The sequence below is a fragment of the Phocoena phocoena genome, chromosome 21 (assembly GCF_963924675.1).
Source record: "Phocoena phocoena chromosome 21, mPhoPho1.1, whole genome shotgun sequence".
Lineage (NCBI taxonomy): Eukaryota > Metazoa > Chordata > Mammalia > Artiodactyla > Phocoenidae > Phocoena > Phocoena phocoena.
In genome coordinates, this window is record NC_089239.1 from 25,830,948 (window position 1) to 25,854,920 (window position 23,973).

The 23,973-nt window shown below is 51.6% G+C and overlaps 1 protein-coding gene across 1 annotated transcript in view; it reads left to right on the forward strand.

The window, feature by feature from the left end:
- Positions 1-23,973, forward strand: part of ARHGEF10 (Rho guanine nucleotide exchange factor 10) — a 73,933-nt gene that overhangs the window by 3,299 nt on the left and 46,661 nt on the right. Inside the window, exons 5-13 of the mRNA XM_065899859.1 lie at positions 3,605-3,748; positions 4,399-4,703; positions 6,224-6,279; positions 8,942-9,018; positions 10,997-11,053; positions 13,130-13,293; positions 15,556-15,672; positions 18,409-18,523; positions 21,518-21,624. Coding sequence (XP_065755931.1) covers positions 3,605-3,748; positions 4,399-4,703; positions 6,224-6,279; positions 8,942-9,018; positions 10,997-11,053; positions 13,130-13,293; positions 15,556-15,672; positions 18,409-18,523; positions 21,518-21,624 — 1,142 coding nt within the window. The remainder of the gene's footprint in view (positions 1-3,604; positions 3,749-4,398; positions 4,704-6,223; positions 6,280-8,941; positions 9,019-10,996; positions 11,054-13,129; positions 13,294-15,555; positions 15,673-18,408; positions 18,524-21,517; positions 21,625-23,973) is intronic.

Here is a 23,973-nt window from a genome sequence, read left to right on the forward strand (position 1 = left end):
AACAACTAAGCCCGTGCGCCACAACTACTGAGCCTGCGCTCTAGAGCCCGTGAGCCACAACTACTGAGCCCGCGAGCCGCAGCTACTGAAGCCCGCATGCCTAGAGCCTGTGCTCCGCAACAAGAGAAGCCACCGCGTGGAGAAGCCCGAGCACCGCAGCAAAGAGTAGCCCCCGCTCGCCGCAACTGGAGAAAGTCCGTGCGCAGCAACAAAGGCCCAACGCAGCCAAAAATAAATAAAATTAAATCTTAAAAAAAATAATTCCCTTGAACATGACAGAGGGGCTGGAAATCACTGAGGTCCGTTCTCCTCAGCACCACTGGGACACTTGTGTTTTCATCTGTTCTGTCTTTCCCCTCATATTTCTTCTCTGCATGATTGCAGCCATTGAATTTACATTTTTAAGATTGTTGAGTATACATTTTTATGTCGTACTTGAAACTTTACAAGTATTTTCCGTGTCACCACATAGCTTTCACAGCTGTCATTCTCAGTGGCTGCATAGTATCCCGTGCACAGTGTCATAACGTGTTCAGGTGAGGTAACGCTATCCATGTCCATCGTTACCTGTCATCAGGCACCGGTGCCTTTTCCAGAAGCTTCCTTGGCGACAAGTCAAATCGTCCGGGTAAAGTGGGATTTGGGAGGAGGTGGGGTGTGGCGGAGAAGCCCGCGGCTTCGAGGGTTTTGCACACAGCTGCTCGGGTTTGAGCGTGGTCCCTGAGGTGCGCGAGCGGATGACCGGGGGTATGTGTGCATCTCTCCAGGCCTCGGTTTCCTTCTCCTTTGGGATAACAGCTGGAGCAGCCCCGCCCTCAGGAGGTAACATCCATAAAGCTCTTAGAGGCGGGGCCCCTGGAGGCTCTCAGAGAGTCAAGCTAGAAGATGCTCCGGGATGTAAACACTGTATTCCAAGATGGTCCAGGATGTCTCAGGATGTAGAACTCAACACTTAGATGATGGTAAAGTCACTACCAGCTAAAGCTTTTCTATAATTAATAGCAAAACAAAAGAAAAGTGAGTCATGGTGGGGAAAGGAAGTCAGCAATGTCACCATGTTCCTGCTGCTTCGGGACAGTCCTCACCAGGTGCCCGGTGACAGTGACGAGCTCGGGCAGAAGTGAAGGACAGCGGGTGGCGTGCCAGCGGGTGACAGGGGGCGGCATTGTTCCGCCACCCTGCAGCCCTGGGACCTGGTCCCCGCTGTGACACGCAGAGCCTAGAGGCAGCAGAGGACGGGCTGTGAATAGCCCCTTGTTGGTGGGGCTGTGTGAGGCCTGCTGCTTCTTAAAGCTCTCCTTCATAACAGTGAGAGGAATTAAGAAACAAACAGCCTTCATTTGAAATAAAGAGAAGCATGTCTCGGGTTAAGCTTGCATATTATAATCAGCTATGGTCTTACAAGCCCCAGGAACGACATGCCTAGCTCCGATCTCTGAATTTACAAATGCTCTTTTATTTTTTTCCCTTAATGTGATAATTTGTGGCACATCTTTAAAAGGTGTTAATGGGTTTTCAGCTGTCCTGGAGGGTTGTCTGCTCACAGAGGAGGGATGACCCCTGCGGCCAGCGCTCTCCCACTGGGAGTGCCAGGGACCCCAGCCAGCCCATCCTGATTACCAGGGTTCCTGGTCAGTTGTGTGGACTGTGGCCTTTGGTCCTAACTTCTGCCAGGAGTTGCGGGCTGCCGGGCTGGGCTGGGACTGATGGATTCCCTCCCCCACCCCACCCCGCTTTCCCTGCAGCTGCCGCCTCTTTCTTTCCTTTTTTTTTTGCTAAATCATTAGGTACTCAGTTTATTCACTGAAGTAAACCGGCGAACACATATTAGAGCAAAAAATCTCTGAAACAGGGCTTCCCTGGTGGTGCAGTGGTTGAGAGTCCGCCTGCCGATGCAGGGGACGCGGGTTCGTGCCCCGGTCCGGGAAGATCCCACATGCCGCGGAGCGGCTGGGCCCGTGAGCCATGGCCGCTGAGCCTGCGCGTCCGGAGCCTGTGCTCCGCAACGGGAGAGGCCACAACAGTGAGAGGCCCGCGTACCTCAAAAAAAAAAATAATAATAAATAAATAAATAAATCTCTGAAACAGAAAAATAAAATTTTCCAGAACGTTTTCTAAATACAGTTGTCATCATTTCCTTAAATTCACGTTTGCCAAATACATGTGACAGGGAAATAATACCAATTAAATACCCTGACAAAAGTGATGGGGAAAAAGTAGCTTATGTCTTGACTTTAGTAACAACAAATCATGCCGGGCAGTGTTGAGATTCTTGAGAGCATGGACTCCGAGCTACATGCTGGGGTTTTCTCTTGTCAAACTTCTTGTTTGAGATTATATCGTACAACTGCCAGACTTTGAGAATTAGATAAAATATACCTACAAGTGAATTTATGAAAATTGTTAGAAAAAAGCTTTACAGTATCTCACACTAAATAGGCTCTAAAATATCTGCGAGGGGACAGAACAAAACATGAGCAGTGGGACCTGAGACATAGGCTCTCCCGTGACCACCTTCACCCATTTCTTTTTAGAACAAAATATTTGTAAGTGTAATTTATTTAGTATTTATATACATAATGTACAGAAAACTCAGATAGACACAGAGGATTTTAATGCCATTTCACGTTTTAATTCCAGCATATGCATTTTTTTTTCCTGAAAAAGATTTTTAAAGAAAGTCACCCCCTAGTGATTTGAGATTATGGCAGGAACAATGTTCTGATCCTTTAAATTCAACTGACTTTTTTTTTTTTTTCTTGTAAAAGTCTGCATGAGGGATCTTATTGTTTGTTATGTAAAAACCCTTATATCAGCAAATCCTTGCATCCCCTCTCACTTTCCCCCAAAGAAAGCAGTGTTGGAAAGAATTCTCATGACCAGGGTGACACAGGTAGCTCACAGCTGTGGATTTTAACTGTGAGGACAGTACGCAGCCCGCTGGGATGAACAGAAGGGATGAAATCATTATACTGGTCGCGTAGGAACTGCTCCTTGCCTGGTGGTTTATTTAATGTTATTCCAAGTTGATTTTTACGAATGGGGTTCTCAGTCCAGGTGTAAAGTGTGGGAAGTGCTTTTTCTCTTCCTTTCTGTCTCTCCTTTTTTCTTTCCAGACTGTGAGTTGTGGGTCCTTTTGAGAGGAAAGCCAGATCGCTGCCCCAAAGCCTGATGGCACGAACTCTCCCCAGTAGAAAGGCAGTGGGTCAGGGCTTCCCTGGTGGCGCAGCGGTTGAGAGTCAGCCTGCCGATGCAGGGGACGCTGGTTCGTGCCCCGGTCTGGGAAGATCCCACATGCCGCGGAGCGGCTGGGCCCGTGAGCCATGGCCGCTGAGCCTGCGCGTCCGGAGCTTGTGCTCCGCAACGGGAGAGGCCGCAACAGTGAGAGGCCTGCGTACCGCAAAAAAAAAAAAAAAAAAAAAAAATAGGCAGTGGGCCAGCCCGGCGGGGGATGCGGGGAGGGCGTGTCCTGGTGCCGCCAGCACCTCTAGGTGACCATCTGGATGCTCATCGCTGGCTGACTTTGGCTGCGGTGTGTTTAGGAGCGTGGAAGCCGTTTTCCCGGTAACGCTGACACTGTGGTTTACGTTACCTTAAACTTCAGAGAATGAAGTCAAGTACGACACTAACAATAATGAGGAAGAGGAGGGGGAACAGCTGGATCTCGACGGCGTAGATGAAGCTCCAGAAGCAGACAGACGGGCTCCGGGTGCCCCCGAGGCCAGGGACACGGGAGCAGACAGCCCCGCCTCCAACACCACCATCCCCGCCACCAACACCGCGGCCGGATCAGGTGCGTCCTTGGGCCGCCCAGGAACCAGCCGGCCCACCTGTGGGTTGGAACGTCCTGGGGAAGGTGGGGTCCGGGAGCCCGAGATGTGTGATGTTTCTGTGATACGATGTGAACTGAAATGACTTAACTCAAGTTTGGCCGAGATTCTCTTATTTGTTTTCTATTTTCCGTGATTTTCAGTCTTGTCTACCTACCTTTCTATTTATATTTTGGAGGAAACAGGTATTGTTATTTTCTAATAAAAATGGCCTCACCAGTTTGTCACTGTGTTGCATTAAACATTTTTTCAAAATAATGCCATTTGAGATGAAATGTAGAAGTTTAATTTATATTTTAAAATTTGGGGGTGGAGTTGGTGACTTTTATTCACTCACCGATGGTCTGGTTGGGACCGTCACCACGTCTCCACGTGGTTAGTGACCCCCCACTTCTGGCAGCTTGTCACCCATTCGCCTCATTGGAGGAGCCTCCCTGGGCTCAGCCAGGCTGCGTGCCCCGCCCCCAAGGTCGCGCTGACCCCACAGATGCCCCAAAGGACAGTGCTTCCAGACCTGGGGTGTGTCGGCCGTGCCCTTGACGGCCAGGTGTCTGCCACGGTCTCCTCTCACCCTCAGGACATGAAAATGGCACGGGAGCGGACACAGATGCCGTGGCGGAACCACTGAGACCCGGGGTCCCGACGAGAGTCAACCCCTACTCCGTCATCGACATCACACCCCTCCACGAGGACCAGCCGCCGCCTCCGGACCCGGAGGCCGAGGGGGAGGGCGGGGGCCTGCATGTGCCCAGCGGGTACTCGGTACCTGTGCCCTGCGGCTACGCCGTGCCCTCCGGCCTGCCCCTGCTGCTGCCTGCCTACTCCAGCCCTGCCCTCACCCCCGCGGGCCCCGCAGGTAGCGCTGCCACACCTGTGCCTCACCTCGCGGGGCGGCGGGGCTGGGGGGGAGGGCAGAAGGTGCTCTCCATCTCTCAGGGCAGACTGCACACCTGGGGCGTGTGTGTGCGTGTGCATGCGTGTGTAGCAGGCACACTGAGGACCCGGGAGAGGGGCAGGAGTCGGGAGAATCAGGAGGTTCCTCAGGAGGCCGGGCAGGTGCAGGGAGCCTGTCCCCGTACCTGTGATATTGGCTGTCGGGGGCCGGGGTGCTGAGGGGGCCCAGCTCCGTGACTGGGGTTTTGGTTCAGTGAGTCACGGCTTTCACCTCCGCTTAGCGGGAAGAAGCAGGCGTGTAGCTCCGAGGACGTGGTTTAAGCAGCCGCCTCAAGTCGTCTTCGCAGGTGCCCCTTGGCTGCACTGCTCCAGCCTCAGCTGTTTCTGCAGGGCTTCAGTTTTTAGGTTTAAAGGGAGAGTGTGTGTCTCCCCGAAAGTCACGCGTTGAAACCTAACCCCCAAGGTGACGGTGTCAGGAGTGATGAGGTCGTGAGGATGGACCCCCACGCATAGGTTCAGGGCCCTGATAAAGGACCCCAGAGAGCCCCCAGCCCTTCCTCCAAGTGAGGACACAGAGAGAAGATGGTCTGTGAACCAGGAAGGGACCTCAGCAGACACTGCACCTGCCAGCGCCTCGACCTTGCACGTCCAGCCTCCAGGCTGTCGTCCATAAGCCGCGCAGACTGCAGTGCTTCGTGGGAGCGGCCAGGGCCCGAGTGTGCGGCTCACCGTTGTCCCGGCCGAAGCCCGTGGGTGGTTGCCACTCCCTCCTCGCCTCCCACCCCCCGCACGTCCAGGTCAGGAGGGCAGCTGAAGACACAAACCCTCCCTCCTCTGGAGAAGTGCAGTTGGTTCTGTTCAGAATGAGCCCAGGAAAGGCATCTCGGCTGAGTTTTCCCTTCTCTCACCTGCTCCGCTTCCGTGTTCTGTGCTGGGACGCACCGTGAGGACTGTCCTAGGTGTGGACGTCCTGATGGGCAGGAGTAGCCCCGAGGACATTGGCGTCACAGAAGCATGATCAGGACATATTTGTGTGAAATTTCAGTAAGAGGGTTCTTTCCTTCCCAGTCAAGACAGTTGAGGAAAACAGGGAGTTTGGTTGTCAGATATCACCAACTTCAGTACTTCTTCCTTGAGAATCTTTTGAGCTTGTCATGTAGACACATTTTCAAGTAAATCACAATTGCAAATTCCCATGAAAACTTAAGAAACAGGAGGTAATTATGGTGTTTCTCTAGCTCGGTTTCTTTGGGCACCGTTTTATTTCAGGTCGTTTCATAAGACCTTTGGGTGTCACTCTTCATCGTAATCCTATTTTGAATACGTTTGATCTAAAAACTGAAAATCTTTATCAGTTGATCATCTTCACAATAAGGTAAACCTCTCGTTGATAAGAAAGGAAAATATGAAACCATTTTGAGGATAAAAAGCAACTTCCTCAACATTTCTTTCAGGCATAAAACAATGTGAACTTTTTCTCTTTCCTGGCAGAGACACAGGAAGGAGCAGAAGACAGCCAGTTGAATTCCTTGAGTCCTGAGGATCCAACAAACAGGTATCTTTACTAATTTTCCACGGATGTTCTGAGTCCCTGACCTTCTCCTGAAATGTCGTGCGCAGTGATTCCGAGGCTCTTACTGCCCAGGCCCCTCCCCCGCCCCGTGGTCTTTCTGTCCTCCGTACCCTCTGCCCTCTAGCCCAGGGACCCCAGATCGGGTCTTCGTAAACACCAGGACTCTTTAAGACGTTAACATTATGCTTTGCAGAAAAAGAGAAAACTGCGGGTCCACAGCCACAGAGAGCTGGATGACGCACCACTCCCGTCTCCCTGCCAGAGACGTTCAGAGTACTTAACCTTGTAAAGGTTCTCAGAATCCCGAGGGGGAGAAAGGATCTTTAACTTTGTCTAACCCAGCTTTCATCTAAAATTCTTGAAACTGACTTGATTATAAGCCTTTCTTTCATGCCACTTGCCTTCACAAATGCTGTTGCATCTGCTCGAAATTCCCAGGAAAATCCCCTCCCCTAGGCAAACTCCTACTCACCCTTCAAAACCCAGCTTAAATGTTTCGTTTCATGAAACTGTCCTCCTCTGCGCTTCCAGAGCTCTGTGCACACACCTCCATTCTAATTGATGGCTTTGTGCTCTCACTGTTATTTCTGTGTCCCTTTCTGCTACTAGATTGAATTCTTCAAAGACAAAGACCAGGTTTTACCAAGTCTTAGAGCACTTACCACCTAGCATGGGAACATGCTTGGTGCATGGTAGGTGTGTTTTTTTGTTTGTTTTTAAACGGCTCTATCGAGTTATAATTCCCATACCATAGTACATTTCACTTATTTAAAGTGGACCATTCTGGTTTTTGGTATATTGCATTATTCGTTTTAAAATTGTGACAAAAATATATACCATAAAATTTGCCATTTTAACCATTTTAAAGTTTAAAACCTGGTGGCATTAAATACATTTACATTGTTGTGCAACCACTATCTACGTTTGAAACTTTTTCATCGTCTCAAACAGAAACCCTACCCACGATCCCCCCTCTTCCCAGCTCCTGTAACCTTTATTCTGCATTCCGTCTCTATGAATTTGCCTACTCTAGGTAACTCATATAATTGGAATTGTACAGTGTTTGTCCTTGTGTCTGGTTCATTTCACTCAGCATCATGTTTTCCAGGTTCATCCGTATTGCAGTGTATGTTGGAATTTCCTTCCTGTTTAAGGCTCAGTAATATTCCATTGTGTGTATATACCACATTTTGTTTATCTACCCATCTACTGATGGACACTTGGTCATTTCCACCTTTTGGCTACTGTAAATAACGCTGCTGTGAACGTTGGCATACAGGTATCTGTTCAGGTCCCTGCTCTCAGTTCCTTTGGGCACATACCTAGGAGTGGAATTGCTGGATCACACAGTAATCCTATGTTTAATTTTCTGAGGAACAGCCAAACTTTTTTCCGTCACAGCTGCACCATTTTACATTCCCACCAGCTGTGTGAGGGCTCCAATTTTTCCAAGCTTACTAAACGTATTTCCTGCTTTTTAAAATCATCGCCATCCTGGTGAGTGTGAAGTGGTACCTCGTGGTGGTTTTGATTTGTGTTTCCTTGATGGCTAATGATGTTGAGCATCTTTTCACGTGCTTATTGGCCATTTGCGTGTCTTCTTTGGAGAAATGTTATTCAAGTCCTTTTGCCCATTTTTGAATTGGGTTTGTTGTTGTTGGGTTGTAGGTTTTTTTTTTTTTTTTCTGCGGTACGCGGGCCTCTCACTGTTGTGGCCTCTCCCGTTGCGGAGCACAGGCTCCGGACGCGCAGGCCCAGCGGCCATGGCTCATGGGCCCAGCCGCTCCGCGGCATGTGGGATCTTCCCTGACTGGGGCACGAACCCGAGTCCCCTGCATCGGCAGGCAGACTCTCAACCACTGCGCCACCAGTAAAGCCCCGGTTGTAGGTATTTTTTTATATAGTCTCAATATTAAACCCCTTTCAGATAAGTGATTCATGAATTTTCTCCCTTTCTGTGGGTTGTCTTTTCATTCTCTTGGTAGTGTCCTTTGAGGCACAAAAGTTTTTAATTTTGTCGAAGCCCAGTTTATCTATTTTTTCATATTATATCCTGTGTTTTTGGTGTCCCGTCCAATAAATCATTGGCAAGACCAATGTCCTGAAGCTTTTTCATCCTTTACTTCTGAGAGTTTTATAATTGTAGCTCTTAAGCCTGGTGGGGGGTGTGTTCTGTAGAGGTCTGGTGGGTCCAGTTGGTCGGTAGTGCTGTTTACATCCTCTTTTTCCTTACTGATCTCCTGCCTGGTTTTTCTATCCAATATTGAAAGTGCTGTACTGAAGTCTGCCCTGTTGCTGGAGCTGAGAGGCCCAAGTCTCACTTGGGTGTGTCCGTACAGCCCAGCATCGTTTGGGGCACATAGTGGACCCTCTGCAAGATCTGAGAAACAGGAGGACGAGTCAGGCCTCTTGGGACAGGGACTGCATTTCTTCATGTCTTGTTGCACTGGATGCTGTGCTAGACATGTGGTGTGTGTGTGGTAGGCATTCAAATGCACTTATTCATACATGGTTGTGGAGGAAATCTTGAACCTGGTGTGTCCTGTAACGCTACCTGGGAAAGTGCCCAATCTGCACGCACAGTGACGTTTTAATCACTGGAGGGATTCTCAACATCCTGATGTTCTGGTGTGTTTTCTTTAAGTGAAGGTCCAGTCCATAAGGAGGACAGCGCCCTCGCCCGGTGGGTTGCAGATCCGGCCAATACAGCCTGGATGGAAAGTGAGTACCACGGCCGCCGGGAGCCTGGAGGGCCACCCCTGAGCCCCCTGGGGACAGAGTGTATTTGTCAGCCTCAGCCAGTTATTCTCCTGTCCTGTGTCCATTCACCTGAAGTACTGACCAGAGCTGACTGTGTAGATGCTTCCCCAGGGCCCCGTGAAGCTGTCACTTTTGTCTCCCATCAGATCATCTCTGCTGTCTGCATCCCAGCATCTCCCTCTTCCTGATTGATTCTTTCTAGTACAGGTCTTGGTTTTTGTCATAAAAGTCAGAGATTTGGGGACTGAGGCATTAACAAGGCATTGTGTCTTGTGATCCCCGATGAGATGACTTCTCATGGTGCCATTTTAAAGAGGGAGTGGTGGATGCTTAAGCCAGGCCACTGACCAGATGGTACAGCAGACCTTCTGTTCCATGTGTGGTGTAGAAAGCAGAGCTAATTTTGTCTTTTATTATTTTTTTTAAAGTGAGACTTTTCTAATTATCCCTTTTACTATCCACTGGCTCACTAATTTCTGTGTAATCATCTTATATGATTGACTTACAAGGTAGAACCATCTTAATCTCCTAATTGTTAAATTCTCCCCTGGAATGTTTCATTCTGGTTTTAATTATGACATTGCCAAAACAGACAACTCAGCATAAGTAGATGCTTCTACTAGGGGGCTATTACCTCTGGATCATTCCAGGATTAAGTTGTCACCTCACTATCCTCAAGCAATTTTATTTCCCAAGTAAAATCTGACGTTCTCCCATGACTCGTTTTTGGTTTTTTTTTGGCGGTACGCGGGCCTCTCACTGTTGCGGCCTCTCCCGTTGCGGAGCACAGGCTCTGGACGCGCAGGCTCAGCGGCCGTGGCTCACGGGCCCAGCCGCTCCGCGGCACATGGGATCTTCCGGGACCGGGGCACGAACCCGTGTCCCCTGCATCGGCAGGCAGACTCTCAACCACTGCGCCACCAAGGAAGCCCCATGACTCGTTTTTATTAGCAGAACAGCTGTATTTGAAAGTAAGGTCTGTGCATCAGCAGCCCCCACACTGTCTAACGGGGGTGCAAATACCGTGGTCACAGTCGAGAAACATTATTCCGGGACAGCAAGCCTCTCTGACGTGGGAGCTTGAGCGCAGCACGAGAAGAAGCTGGGTCCTGGGAATGTGGGGAGGGGACGGTGGCCGCACGTCAGAGGAGGGCGAGGCTGTATTTATGTCATTTTGGCTTGCGTTGGTTAGTAATCAGTCACCTTCGTGGGTTCCAGGATGGAGGACCCTATAGTTTGGTTGGCTTCCCTGTAGAGCATGGAGCTCTTAATATGTGCATGAACTTCAAACCCCATTGCTCTCCTGTAGGACCACTGACACGCACACGGAGTATCTGCCCGTGGAGGATCCCTCCTTTTTTTTTTTTTAAAGAAAACACTTTACAGTTTCCTAGGATGCTAACGTTTCACGTAATGCAGTTTGAGAGGTTTTGTCCTCAAAGCTCAGCATTTTTAAACGCGCGTGTGGCCACGTTTCAACTGCAGGGGTGAAAAATGAGATGAAGCCATCGGTTGATTTTGAAGCTTCCTACCCGACAGCAGCAGTGAAGCTGCCCCTTTGTTTCTGAGACTGCACGCCACCTTTGTAATTTTTGTGTATCAGAACACATCAACTGCATAAGGTTAAAAATGTTTATAAAGAGCCGTGTAGAGACGTGTAATTGAATGCAAAATAATGGAATAAATTGGCTTGGAGACCGTAAAACTCCTGTTGGATACATTTCACAACCGCTTCGTTTCGAGATGTCCTTCCGTCCCAAGGAAGTGTTCTGCCCTAAAAACAGTGCTCATGCTTTGGTAAGGCCCCACGAGTCATCCTTATCATAACATTGACTTCTCGAGTAGCCGTAGCATCACAGGCGTCTGTAGCTCCGTGAAGTGCAGGACGCTCTCCCTGGGTCGGGGTCGGTTTTTAAAGTTCCCCTTCCTTTCCTTCCAGATCCGGAAGAAGCCATTTATGATGACGTGCCAAGAGAAAATTCAGACTCTGAGCCAGGTTTGATTTTTGTCTGGGGTGGAGTTTTATGAGACGCAGTTTACCGTCATTCCCTCTGGATGTAGGCGGGCAGGCAGAAACCTTAGGTGCACAGCTCTGTGTGTCTGTAATCACGTTTTGTAAGCTTACGGTGTCTCACCGGTGTTGTGCGCTACAATTTTGTGTGTGCACGTGTTTATATCCCAGCCCTCAAGGTAGGGTAACTTTCTCAGTTATCCTAAAAAGAAACAGGAGGAGTTAAAGATGGGAAAAATATGAATGGAAAGGGAAGAAACGTGGAGGCTTGAAGGGCCAGCATGTCTCTAATAAATGATATACAGGAAGTCATGGAGGAAGGAATTACTAAGAATTTTCCAGAATTACAGATGTAAGTTCCCGGGTTGTAGAAATACGAATTCAAAGCAGGTTGAGCATGAATCCGCCACGAGGCGTGTACAATTCCAACTGCCGAGCACAGCCCACTGTGCATATCTTAACAGCAGCAGGAGTGAGGGCGCCGTCACCCGGGAGGAACTGCAACTTCTCGACAGGCTGGGACACAGCAGGATAATTTCCCCAAGTGCTGAAGAAAGCTCGGTTCCAGCCCGCATCTTCACATCCAGCCCAAGTCTTGTCCTTGAACAAGAGAGAAACGGGCGACCTCAGACGCAGATTGGAGAGCTTCACCGCTCGTAGACCTCGAGGAATAGTTCAAGGAAAAGCGTACTGAACCCCATAGAAGGCAGGAAAGAGTAGTGAGCAAGTGAACTGACCCCCTCTCATCCCCCTTAGAGCCCCCTTTGCCCGAAAGGCGTGATGCAGAACACCCCAAATGGAATGTCAGGAAACCACGTCTGGCAGCATCTCAGCAAACAAGCCAAAGCCCATCCTAGCCCTGGAGGTTTGTCTCCAGAGTTCAGGTATCTTTCAACATCGGCTGGTTCTTTAGATGTCATTTCCCACAGAACCAGGCGAATGACACAAACCATGCGCTCGTCCTGATACACGCTTAGAAGGTACTTGGTACCATGCCTTCCGGTGTTAAAAACTCCTGATAGGAGGGAACTTTCCCGGCCTAATAGAATAGAGGACGTGTTCTTAAAACTGACAGCAAACTTCCTAATTAAAAGCGTGGATTCATTTATTCATCCCACAAATGCTTTGGACGCTGTCAGGTCCCCAGCACTGTTAGGGCCTCAGCTAACGGAGGCCTCCTCCCGAGATTCCTACATGACAGGAGACCCGTGCTTACCTTCGGCCCTCTTTCTACATAAACCAGCCAGGTCCTTAGAATAAGTGTGCTCCGGGGTAGTTATTTAAGTACCTGCTGCAAATAACGTGGAGACTAAAGGCAGGTTGCTGTAAAACCAAGTTTGAAATGCATTTTTGAGTAATTGATCCTCCCTGGTAGACCTTTCCCAGCGCAGATGGGCTGATCTGGGGTCTCAAAAACCAAACGGCAACAAAAGGTGGGCTGGCGGTGCCCCTGCCGAAGGTGACAACTGTTCTGTTAGACCGGTGTGTCTCCTCCGCAGGCAGTGCCTTTGGCATTGTATCTGGCGGTGTAAACAGATGTGCTCTTCACTAATTCTAAGGTGACTGATGTGATGAAGATATTTAAATACAGTAACAGGTTATAGGTACTGTGGGCTAGTTTCAGCACAAAAGCAAAAATTATAGTTGTTTGCAGTAAGCTTCACTTGCATTCATATTTGAATATCTCTGTCATCTGTTTGTGATCTGTTAATCTGTCTGTATGTCTAATCTGTTTCTATTCCATACATTTATCTAAAGAAATATTTTCCTTTGTCAGAAGTTCTCTATGGGCAAGACATCATTTGGTATAACTGTGGTGGCTTCTCATAGACCAGTGGTCCTCAGGATGTGGATGGGGCTGGGGGGTTATCAGAGCTTTGTCACCCCACGCCCATCAGTCTAGCGCCTTTCCGGGGGCGGCCACACCTGAAGTTCCGTTCCTCCAAGCTTTTCTGAGGTGCCAGCCCCCAACGATGTGGTCAGATGACGAACGTGCACAGACAAAACAAGAGCCAGTGAGGGTCTACGTTTTAAATTTCCTTTTGGCATTTATGCATTCAGATGAAATGATTTATGATGATGTTGAGAATGGAGATGAAGGTGGAAACAGCTCTCTGGAGTACGGGTGGAGTTCGAGCGAATTTGAGAGCTACGAGGAACAGAGCGACTCGGAGAGCAGAAACGGGGTCCCCCAGTCCTTCCTGCGCAGCGACCACAAAAAGCAAGTACGTGTCCAGTGTGTGTGCCTGAGAGAGAAAACGTTCTCACGTGGACATGTGGACGGGACTATAAGATGTCATTTTCATTCACGTACTATTTTAAACTGTCGTTTTTTAAGCTGTTGATATGTACTTTGAGAAAAGCACTAGATGTTGGCAAAAGAGAAGACTCCCCTTAGTTCACGTAATAGAATCTCGGCAGGATGGGAAAATTAAATTTATATAAACTAAATCCCAACAAAGGCCCTAAGCGAGTTCGCTATCTTGAATAACTTACGTAAATAAGCATTCCCTGGATATTTGTGTTGTGTACACATAATGCTGTCTGTGCCCAGCCCGCTGCATGGATGGAGCCCGGCCGGGTGGGACACAGCACAGCCCTGCTGTCCTTTACGGGATGTTTTGAACCTCAGTGTTCTCAACACAAACAGGAAGATATAAAAATAGAACATGTTACAAAAGGATGTTACAGGACGAAAGCGGCTGAGCTACCCAGGAGCACCCTTGAAGGGAGGAAGTGTGTGTGTGTGAAGCTCCCGAGACGAGGGTCCAGGGAGAAGCTCCAGGTTGCAGGAGTGGATTCCAGGGCTGGAGATTGTAGGGTGGGGACCTGAGAGAGGCCCTGCTGAGGGAGATCACCCCACTGAGGTGTCCGGTGTCCAGGGGTGACTGGCCACCCTGAATACTCTTGTCGCTGGGTGTTTTGGCTGTTGGTAAAAGGGTGATTCACACTGCCGTCCACGGTCACGTCAGCACGCTCCATGTCCTTTCTGTGTGAGGTCTAGATGCAGGCTGCACGCTGGTGGAGGCTGTGGCTAGTGCCTCGTCATCACAGCAGAATCGATAAGTCAGGGCAGGATCGATCACTTACGCCTCCCCCTGCCTGTACCCCCGTAACCAGGCCGATGGGCCCCTGGACGTGGCCTCCACGTCGGTGCGGCTTACAGATTACTGCGGGCGCATAGGGTTCGCATAGTCTGTAATCTTGTCCTGAAACTCAGGAAGACTCTACCAGTTGGTGGTGGTCAACCCAGCTACTCAATATCATTAACAAGCTTTCCCCAGAACTTAGCTGTCTCTGTCACCAGAGTTATTACAGCTGAGACTTAACCAGCGAACGAAGCTACAGCTGTAATTTTAAACAGAGCTGGTAACTAAGGTGACGCTTGGCTTGTTGTAGCCGAGTCCAACATTCCAGGTTTAAATGGAGATTTTAAATACGGCACTGGGGCCTGATTTCAGCAGGATGGGGCACCCAATGGGGCCTTGGAGAGCGGTTAAAACGCTCGTAAATTTCGACTTCAGCAGGCCTGGCGGATGACGTGCAAACTGGGCCGGTCAGGCGATGGCCCCTGAGCCGTGGGCACGATTACTTAGTGGACACTCCGCCCTCTTGGCCGCCCAGCTGGACCTGTGTTCCCAGATGCACCACCAGCAATGCTGATAGAGGAGGCCGGGCGGCCCAGCAGCAGAGACGGTGGAGGGCCAGCCCCGGGCGGCCGCGAGCGCAGAGTCCTCACCAGGTCCAGCACGCGTCCGTCCTGTGGGGCAGCGTCCCGAGGGCAGCTCTAAGGAGTACCAAGTTTCCTAGTTTAAAAAGTCGTATTCCAGAAGCTGCCAAGATGACACTGTAAGTCGTTTCCGACTCCCCTCATAGTCTCAGATTATATTTAAAAAATTGCTGAGGTGTCCTTGTCTGGGTTGACATGGGAAACACTCACTAAGGAGCAGGGGCCTCGGTTTGCATATTGGAGACGTTCGTGATCACGTGAGGACTGAGTTCCAAGATTTCACCCCATCCCCGTGGGCTGCAGAGAAAGTTATGTCAGTTTGGAGACTTAAAAATCTACGTGGTCATCCCCAAATCATTTCCCCCATCAATACAATCTTGAATTCAAGCTTCTTTTGCTTTGGTGCTGACACAACGGAATAATGTTATATATATTTCTACATTTTTGATCATTTTAATTTCACCAAAACGTAAAGGCGTGATGGTACCCACATATTTCTGTGCATTTACTTTCTCTTGTTTAGCATAGAAGAGTCTCCAGTCTGGCTCACCTGGAGTCTGTCTTCTGATGATGTGTTTTCCTCACTCGTGTGTTTATTTCTCGAGAGCCGGTGGGCTAGGAGGGGGGGCCCGGGGCAGTAGGACCTTGGTGCGTGAACGTCACCCACCAGACGCTGCTCAAGCCCTTTCAATGTAAGATTGTCTCAAAGCACCGGAAAGAGCGTGTTGTGAAAAGCTTGTATCTCTTTGTACTGTAGCTTTCCCATGACCTAACCCGCTTAAAGGAGCACTATGAGAAAAAGATGAGACATTTGGTGGCAAACGCGGTGGGCGCGGTAGAGATTCAGCAGCTAAAGCACAAACATGAACTGAAGGTAGTGTGGTTCACGCTGAAAACGCTTCTGCAAAAAACAGACTGTCCTTTAACGAGAAAACTCAGCCCCAGAGCTGGCCAGTTCTGCCGGGGTGGTGGTTCTCACGGTGCGGTCCAGGGAACCCCAGGGCCACCCGGGCAGTGGCGAGTTCCTGTCAATTCCGGGGCATCCTTCGCCTCTGTCCCCCTCCGTCCCCCAACGTGTGGACGGAGGCCCCAGGGCGTGACCCACGCCTGCTGGGACGTGGGATCCGCCGTCGCCACGCCAGACGCGAGGCAGGTTCCCCCAAGTGCAAAACAATGCACTTTTTTTTTGTTGTTTTGGAAAATGTAGTAATTTTTCATAAAACGTTACCTGAGACAAAATGTCATAGGTTAAATATTTTTTAAATGAATATTAACAAAAATATTCAACATTTTTCTCGATTTTAACTCCTTACGTAGTGTAACATAGATAAAGCCGGCAAACCAGAACCGTCTGGGCTGCTCGATGACTTTTCTGAGTGTGAAGGGCTCCTGAGACCACAAAGTTGAGAACTGCTGGCTGTGAGTGTCGTGGTGTCCACTGTTTGAGATGTTTTAAAAGGGCACTGTCAAGTAACCTTTCCTTCACTGGGATCTTCGTCCTTCTGACGTTTGTGATTTGTTCACACGTGTTGAAAGGCACTTACCTGAGGCAGGTGTTCACTCAGAAACGTCTCTGGAACATCACAGCTCTGTTCCACGCTTTTCGGTGCAGGAGCGAAGCCCCCGGAATCATGGCATCTCCTCCGGCACAGCGTTGGGCTGGTTCCGTGCAGGAAACAGGCAGAGCCCCTGGGATAATCTGGAGGCCGGGGTGGCGGGGGGTTCCAGGGAGCACAGGGCCGGGTGGTCCAGGGAGGGGTACGAGGCAGGCCAGCTCAGCAAAGAGAGGGGAATGTGCACGGTCAGACGGCGGCAGAGCGGCAAGGAGCAGGTAGGGTGACTCGTCTGGGGCCGGCTACGCGCTGCCGTCCTCTGCAGGAGAAGCAGGGCCTGGCGTGTTGCTGCAGCTGTGCGACCCTGGGCGGCCGTTCCCTCCGCCCGGAACCTGGCACCTGTGTGGCTTCACCTGGAGCCGGGGCTCGGCCCCCTGCAGGCTCCCTGGCCATCTGTCTGTCCCTAATTCTCTGACTCCTTGGAGGGAGCATGGACAGCGTGCGCAGCCCGGGTCTGGGCGGCGGGATCTGGACGATGAGGGGCTAGGGAGCTAAGGAGGGGCGCCCGGCAGCCGGACAGGCAGGGGCGCACAGGCAGCGCGAGGCGCCAGCGGTGGCTGTGGAGAAGCGGGGACGGCGGGCTGCTATCCAGGGTTGTCAGCAGACGAAGCTGCGTTTGGATGAAGGGATACAGGAGTCGGAGCAGGCGGAGTGGCTTTGCTGCGTTTAACCTGGCGGGTAGGGCGGTGGTGAGTGGCTGGGCGTCCGAGTCGGGGTCAGCCAGGCAGTGTGACTTGGATCTGGTGTCCGTCGAGGTGGGTGGTGGGCCAGGGGCACGTCCTCAGGGACGCAGCCTAAGGCGCGGGGACAGCGAGGAATTGCAGAGTCACTCAGGCTGGAGTTACAAGTGTCCGGCACCAGGCTGCAGGCTCCTCGAGTGGGAACCCCCCAGGGGCACAGCTGCCGAGTCCAGGGTGCACGCTCAGCCCCCGAGAGCCCCTCAGCCGGCGCCGTTCTGCGCAAACGCGCAACCGGGCAGTGGCCCCGTAGAAAGGGCCGCCGGAGGGAGGCCAGGCGAAGCCCTGGAGGGGAGCGGGCGGGTGTTGAAGCCTCTTCCCCAGGGGAGGATCGCAGGAGGGCGGGGAGGCCGGCACCTAGACAGACCCGAAGGGTGTTGGCTTGTGTCATAAGAGGCCATCTGGGTTTTCTCTAAAGGATCAGTCGCTCCGTACCCAGTGGCCAATATCTCAGACGTTAGAGTCTAAGGATAAGAAATGGGGGTGAAATGCCAAAGCACATCATTGGAAGCTTTCAGCACCAATGGCCAGTCTAAGTGTTATGCCAGGAACCTGGCTTGAGGGAACCGGGATGGACAAACTCCCCTGTGGGGGCCGGCGGTCTTTCCAACCCTTCAGTCTCTGCGGAGGAGGGGGTCTGCCGACTCCTCCCGCGGGCCGTCCCTCTGCCTGTATCCCAGCAGGTCTCTCCATCTGGCCATTCCTGCGACCATCAGTACGAAAGGCCCGTGAGCCGCTGGACCGGCCTCCAGGGGGGAGCCCGGGGGAGGCTGGGGAGTGTCCAGCGGCTGAGCCGGCTGGCGGGTCTCCAGCCAGGGGCTCCACTGTTTCCTGCCATCTGTCCGTTGACCTTGGGCAAACTGTTCACACCTGTGGCCTCAGCTCTCTGCACTCGGCTTCTGCAAAGCCCTTTGCAAGTGTTTGTAATAAAAACGAAGACTGACTTAAACACAGCAGGAGACTTTTTTAAAACTATGTTAAGGAAGGGCTCTGTTTATAAATTTGTTTTTCCTTCTTTTTTTTTAACCAGCAAAATAAAAACCAAACAGCCCCAAACCACACACACACACACACACACACACACACACACACACACACACACTTTCACAACAGCCAAGAAAGCTCTCCCAGATCAAAAAGCCAATTTCAGATGGTGTTTCAAGAGCAAACTACTTGACAGTATTCTTTTAAAATGGAGTAAAAGCAACAAGGAGGTTTTACCAAGTCATCCCACCCTTACCCGGCCTCCCTTCCCCACAGATGCAGAAGCTCGTGAAGGCCGCCAAGGAGGGCACCAAGGATGGCCTGGAGAAGACGAAGGCTGTGGTGAAGCGGGGCCGCTCCTTCATCAGGACCAAGTCCTTCGTCTCTGCAGGTCTGTGGGGCGCGACCTCGGGGAGGCTGCCTGGGCTCAGGGCCGGCTCGGGGCAGCGGGGACTCCGGGGGGCGGCAGGAAGTTGAGTGAATTCTCGCAGGGGATGGATTTCACCCCCCCTCCTTAACTGGCTCCTCCCAGCAGTCGGGTGATCGGGGGTCCCCCCGGGGGCTTGCTCTCCCCCCACAGAGCCCCTGGATTCTCAGCAGGGTCGTTGATAATAGAACACAGTCACGGAGGTGCGTTCACAGTGCCTGGGGCTCCTGGGCACGTTTCCCGCCCCTTCACGGCTGAGGCTGAGTACGGTGGGCTCTAAGTGGGGACTCAGGATCCTCTGTGCTGGTGAGAGGATTCCAGAATTCTCAGGTTTGTGAAACATTTCACTCAGGGGCAGGAGCCCGTGGTGCTTGTGTGTCAGAAAGATAGAGCCTGTCTGGGTGTGTTCACGTCGGCAGCAAGCTCCGGGCGCGGGTTCTCCAGCGTCTGAGCATGTCTGTGCGCTGGTGTGGTACGAGGTACCCGGCTGTGCGGGCAGCTGAGGGTTTACGTGCGGAATGACCGTCCTGACTCTCACTTGGTCCTTCAGAAGCACGTTTCTTTGTTGCCGCTACGACCTTCTGATGTGCAAAGCCGGTGCCGGCTCAGTGCAGGGTTGCTGACTGTGCAGGGAGAGGACTTGAAGGTCACGTGATTCCCCCCGCGAATGGCCCGGGAAGACTGTAATTGGCCGTAAAGCCACCTGGGCCTTTAAAGAAGGTGTGATCCTCACGGAGCCCCCAGCCTCTTCACATAGGATGGAGAGTGTGTCAGGGGCTGAGACGGGGATGTGGATTCTGATAGAGTGTGCTCCCCGGTGGGGCACTGGCAGCGGGGCAGGTGCCCCAGAGGGGGCCCTTCGTGGGAGGGCACACGGGCAGAGCCCCACAGGTGCCGAGGTTGGGGTTAGGGGCCCCGGAGTCTGGAGGCTGCTCAGAAATGCCGACTTGGGCCCACCCGAGACCCCTGAACCAGGATCGCAAGGGAACGGGGTCCAGGTGCACGGGGCAGGCCGGAAGCCAGCGCCAGGGGGAGAGTGACCAGAGTATCACAGGATCGTCCCTGGTTTGGGGGGAGGGGGACCCATTACACACACCCCGGAACCCTGTGGCCTTAGCTTCCTGAGCTGTCAGGTGGGAAGCCCGGGCTAAAGTCGTGGCTCTCAGCCCTGGAGTTCACACGGGGGAACCGGGAGCTCTTACAAATAGTGGTGCCAGGCCTCCACCCGCAGGCCGTCAGTGGACCTCTGAGGGAGACATCCACACACTGGAATGTTGTGTTTTTTTTAAAGGCTATTTTGTTTTTAGAGCAGTTTTAGGTTCACGGCAAAACTGAGTGAAAAGTACAGAGATTTCCCATAAACACCTAGCCCCACTCAGGCACAGCCTCCCTCCCCACTGTCACCATCCCCACCAAGTGGTCCATGCGTTACAACCACCACCCAGAGTCCATGGTTCACATCAGGTCTCACTCTCGCTGTTGCACATTCTGTGGGTTTGGACAAATGGATAAGGAAACATATCTATCATTATAGCATCAGAGAGTAGTTTCACTGCCCTGAAAATCCTCTGTTCATCCTTCCCTCCCCCCAAACCTTGGCAACCACTGATCTTTTTACTGCCTCCATAGTTTTACCTTTTCTAGTTGGACCCATACAGTCTGTACCTTTTCAGATTGGCTTCTTTCACTCAGTTAAATGCATTTAAGGTTCCTTCATGTCTTTTCATGGCTTGATAGCTCCTTTCTTTTTAGCTGAGTAATATCCATTGTCTGGATGGACCACAGTTTATTTTATCCACTCACCTACTGAAGGACATCTTAGTTGCTTTCATAGTTTTGGCGATGGTGAATACAGCTGCTATAAACATCCGTGTGCAGGTTTTTGTGTGGTTATAAGTTTTTGGCTCCTTTGGGTGAACACCAAGGAGCATGACTGCTGGTCATGCTTAGTTTTATCGTGATTAGTTTTATAAGAAAGCACTAAACTGTCTCCCGAAGTGGCTGCGCCATCCTGCATCCCCATCAGCACTTGGTGCAGTCACTGCTCTGGATTTTGGCTGTTCCAATAGGTGTATAGACACTGTAGGTTCTTTAAATCTCCTCTGACAGTTCTTCTGTGCAGCTAGGGTTTTGTATCTTTGAATTAGAACATCTCCAGGTTCCTATTACCTAAAATTTCCTGTGCTTTTCTGGTTTCTAGCTGTTTTATGAATTCTTTTTTTTTTTTTTTTTTTTTTTTGTGGTACGTGGGCCCCTCACTGTCGTGGCCTCTCCCGTTGTGGAGCACAGGCTCCGGACGCACAGGCTCAGTGGCCATGGCTCACGGGCCCAGCCGCTCCGCGGCATGTGGGATCTTCCCGGACCGGGGCACAAACCCGTGTCTCCTGCATCGGCAGGCGGACTCTCTACCACTGCACCACCAGGGAAGCCCCATTGTGAATTCTTTAGATTACGTAGCTGCATCTAAGTTTTTAGAAATGAAGTTAATTTTGGTCTAGAATTTTTGATCTTGGGGAAGTTGTGCTTTTTCCAGACTTCTAGTGAGAAAGGGAGAAAGTCAGGAAGTTACTAAGTCTCCCTTGGTTTTCCCTGACTATCGAGTGTCGGTTCTTAGTCATTCATAGCTGCTTTTCTTTGTTTCTGACTTTGATATGTTATAGATTAAGACATTGAAATATGTATTTCTACTCTGCCATCTAGGTGTTCAAATGACACCTCAGCTTTTTGAAGTTAGACTTCAAGTATTGAAAATCTCAAATATCAACAAACACCACATTCCTCTTGTGGGAAGGATATTTTCTTGGGTTTGTTAAAACTTCACTTTACTCATTGCTGGGCGGAAAGGAGACGTAGAACTGAGGTGTCTGCCCAAGGCGTTGCTTTGACAGTCAACTTGACTGCGCTGTGATGTTATATCCTGTTTCAGTGTGAAACCAGCACATTCTGTCTTCCTTTAAGACCACAGACCCTGTCTTGAAGAGGAACAGAACTTGTTCATCGACGTGGACTGCAAGCATCCGGAAGCTGTCCTCACCCCAATGCCCGAAGGCTTGTCTCAGCAGCAGGTAGGATGCGCAGGGTGGATACCCCCGTACTTACACCAGGACGGCTGTGCTGGCTGGGAATTACCTGCTGGCACAGACTCCCAGCCATTCTAGCCACCTGGGCTCGTCCACTGGCCTCTCCTGGTCCAGCAAGGAAGGGGTTAACCCAGCAGCGAGCCTACATATTTTGAGTATCAGCCCCAGTGTAATTGTGAAAATGCGTGGAATATCTGCATTCTTTGTGAGGGTCATTTATACTCATTCACACTGATGGGACGTCTCCACAAAGGGACTAGATGTGACTATGTAAAGTGTGTGTGTGTGTACACAGTGCCTGAGTCCGAGATTAAAAGATAGATTTCCAGCAGCTCACGAAGTTAGCCGGATATCAATGAATTTCTTCATCTCTGAAAATACTGTAGGTAGCAGAGGGAAGATATTCCGTGGTTTCCATTTGATTATCTTTGGGTAAAAGGAAAGGAAAGCTTCAGAAACAAGGGCGTCAGAGACAAGGGCGTACCACAGAGTTGGGGGCACTGGGGGGGAGGAGTTGATGGTTTTGGGTGGGGTGTGATTTGAGTTTTTCCCACGTGGGCAGCCTGATGCAGGCCATGGAGACTGAGAGAGATGACAGATGTTGTAAATAGATGATGTAGGTAGATAGACGTAGGTGGGTGATAGGTATACAAGGTGGTTGATAGATGCATGCCTCATACACACGACACGCGTGCACAGATGTGGTGTGCAGACAGAACCACATACAAATCCTCTGTGGTAGGTTCAGAGTCTAGTAAGAAAGATGACAAGCTGCGTTGCAAAGGCTGCCAAGGGGCTGTTAGCCATAGGTCAGGCTGGAGCGTTGCAAAGGCTGCCAAAGGTCTGTTAGCCATAGGTCAGGCTGGAGGAGGAAGCTGGCTCTTGGTTGGGTTGCAGGGGGCAGCAGAGCGGGTTGAAGGTGCTAGTGAAGTGTCTGGTGTGTGGGTGCTGGGCTGTGAGAGGCCGGGCTCGTGTGCTCAGGAGGGGACACGTCAGGCAGGTGTAAAGGTCGCCCCCCTCATCCTTGCATGACCCCTGTGGAGCACACTCACAGGAGGGCACCCAGGCCCAGAGGGGCCCCGTGGTCAGGCGGCATTGGGTGACGGGCGTGTCCGGGTCCGGTGCCCCCCTGGATCCCGCGTCCTCAGCTCCCTCGTGCTCCTGGGGTTGAAATGTGGCCGCGTTGCTGGCAGTGACGTGTCGACGGTTTTTGCAGGAGCAGAGAGGCTGCTGCTCTTCACCACCCCCCTGCTCGCTGCCCAAGTTCCTGGCTCACCCACCTCATTTTAGCCTCACGAGTCTGAAAAAGGGCATTGATTGCTCAAAAATACTCTCGATGTTTCTGGGAGGCCTCCCCTGGGGCTCTAGGACTTGGGTCCTCTTCCCGGACAGTGTGGGGGTCACGTGGTTGGGAGGCACGTGGAGCCTCCCCATGGGGGGCCCGCGGGTGAGGGACTGTGGCCGCCGTGCAGACGCGTGTAGCTGCAGGGCGTCCCCGGCCAGGCCGAGACTTGGAGACAGCAGGGGCATGCGGGTCGGCCAGGGGACGGGGGGACAAGGGAGTTTTGAACCCGCAGGATCTCAACAGACACACACACCTGCCAGTCAGTTTTGTCCCCCGGAGGGCCGGGTGGTGACAGCGAGGACGGGTCCCTGGTGTAGAAAGGGCAGCTCTGTAGGCGCCCCCCCCCACCAGCTCAGTTCCCACCCCGGGCCCCACACTGGGGCAGGGGAGACTCCAGCCAGGCCTCTCACTTGTTCTGCCAGCGCCATCCTCCTTCCCTTGAAACGGGGACATGGCGTCTGCGGTGTCTTCCTCGTGTCCCGACAAGACAGTGACGCGACGCGTGTGGTGGCCCTCGGCTGAACGCGCCACGCCAGGCGCACGACGGCCAGAGAGGGTTTGTGTTTTGGTTTCTGCGCTGCTCCCTGCAGGCTCCCTTCTTACCCCCTGGTTCACAGAGGTTGCTTTCCCCACTGGTTACTGCTTGTTCTCCGGGGAGTTTTCCATTAAAAGATTAAACCCGATGTCAGTGCTCTTTGAATTTTTTCTTCCAAAGTTGAAATAAGGTAACATATCTGTCAGGAAAAATGCTGCATGTGAAGCGTTCTTTACATGCCCAGTTTGGTGGGAGGAAAGCCTTTATTTCCTGGGTTGTCGTTTACTTGAAAGGTGGCACTGAAGCTGAAGGATGAGGCCAGCATCCTCTACCGTCGGGCCTCTGATCCAGGGTCCGGGCACAGGGAGGGGCTGCTGTCCTCCTCCTCCTCGTCTCCGCCCCTCCCCTTTACCCCCTCCTCCTCTTCCTGCCCCCCATCTCCCTCCCCTCCCCC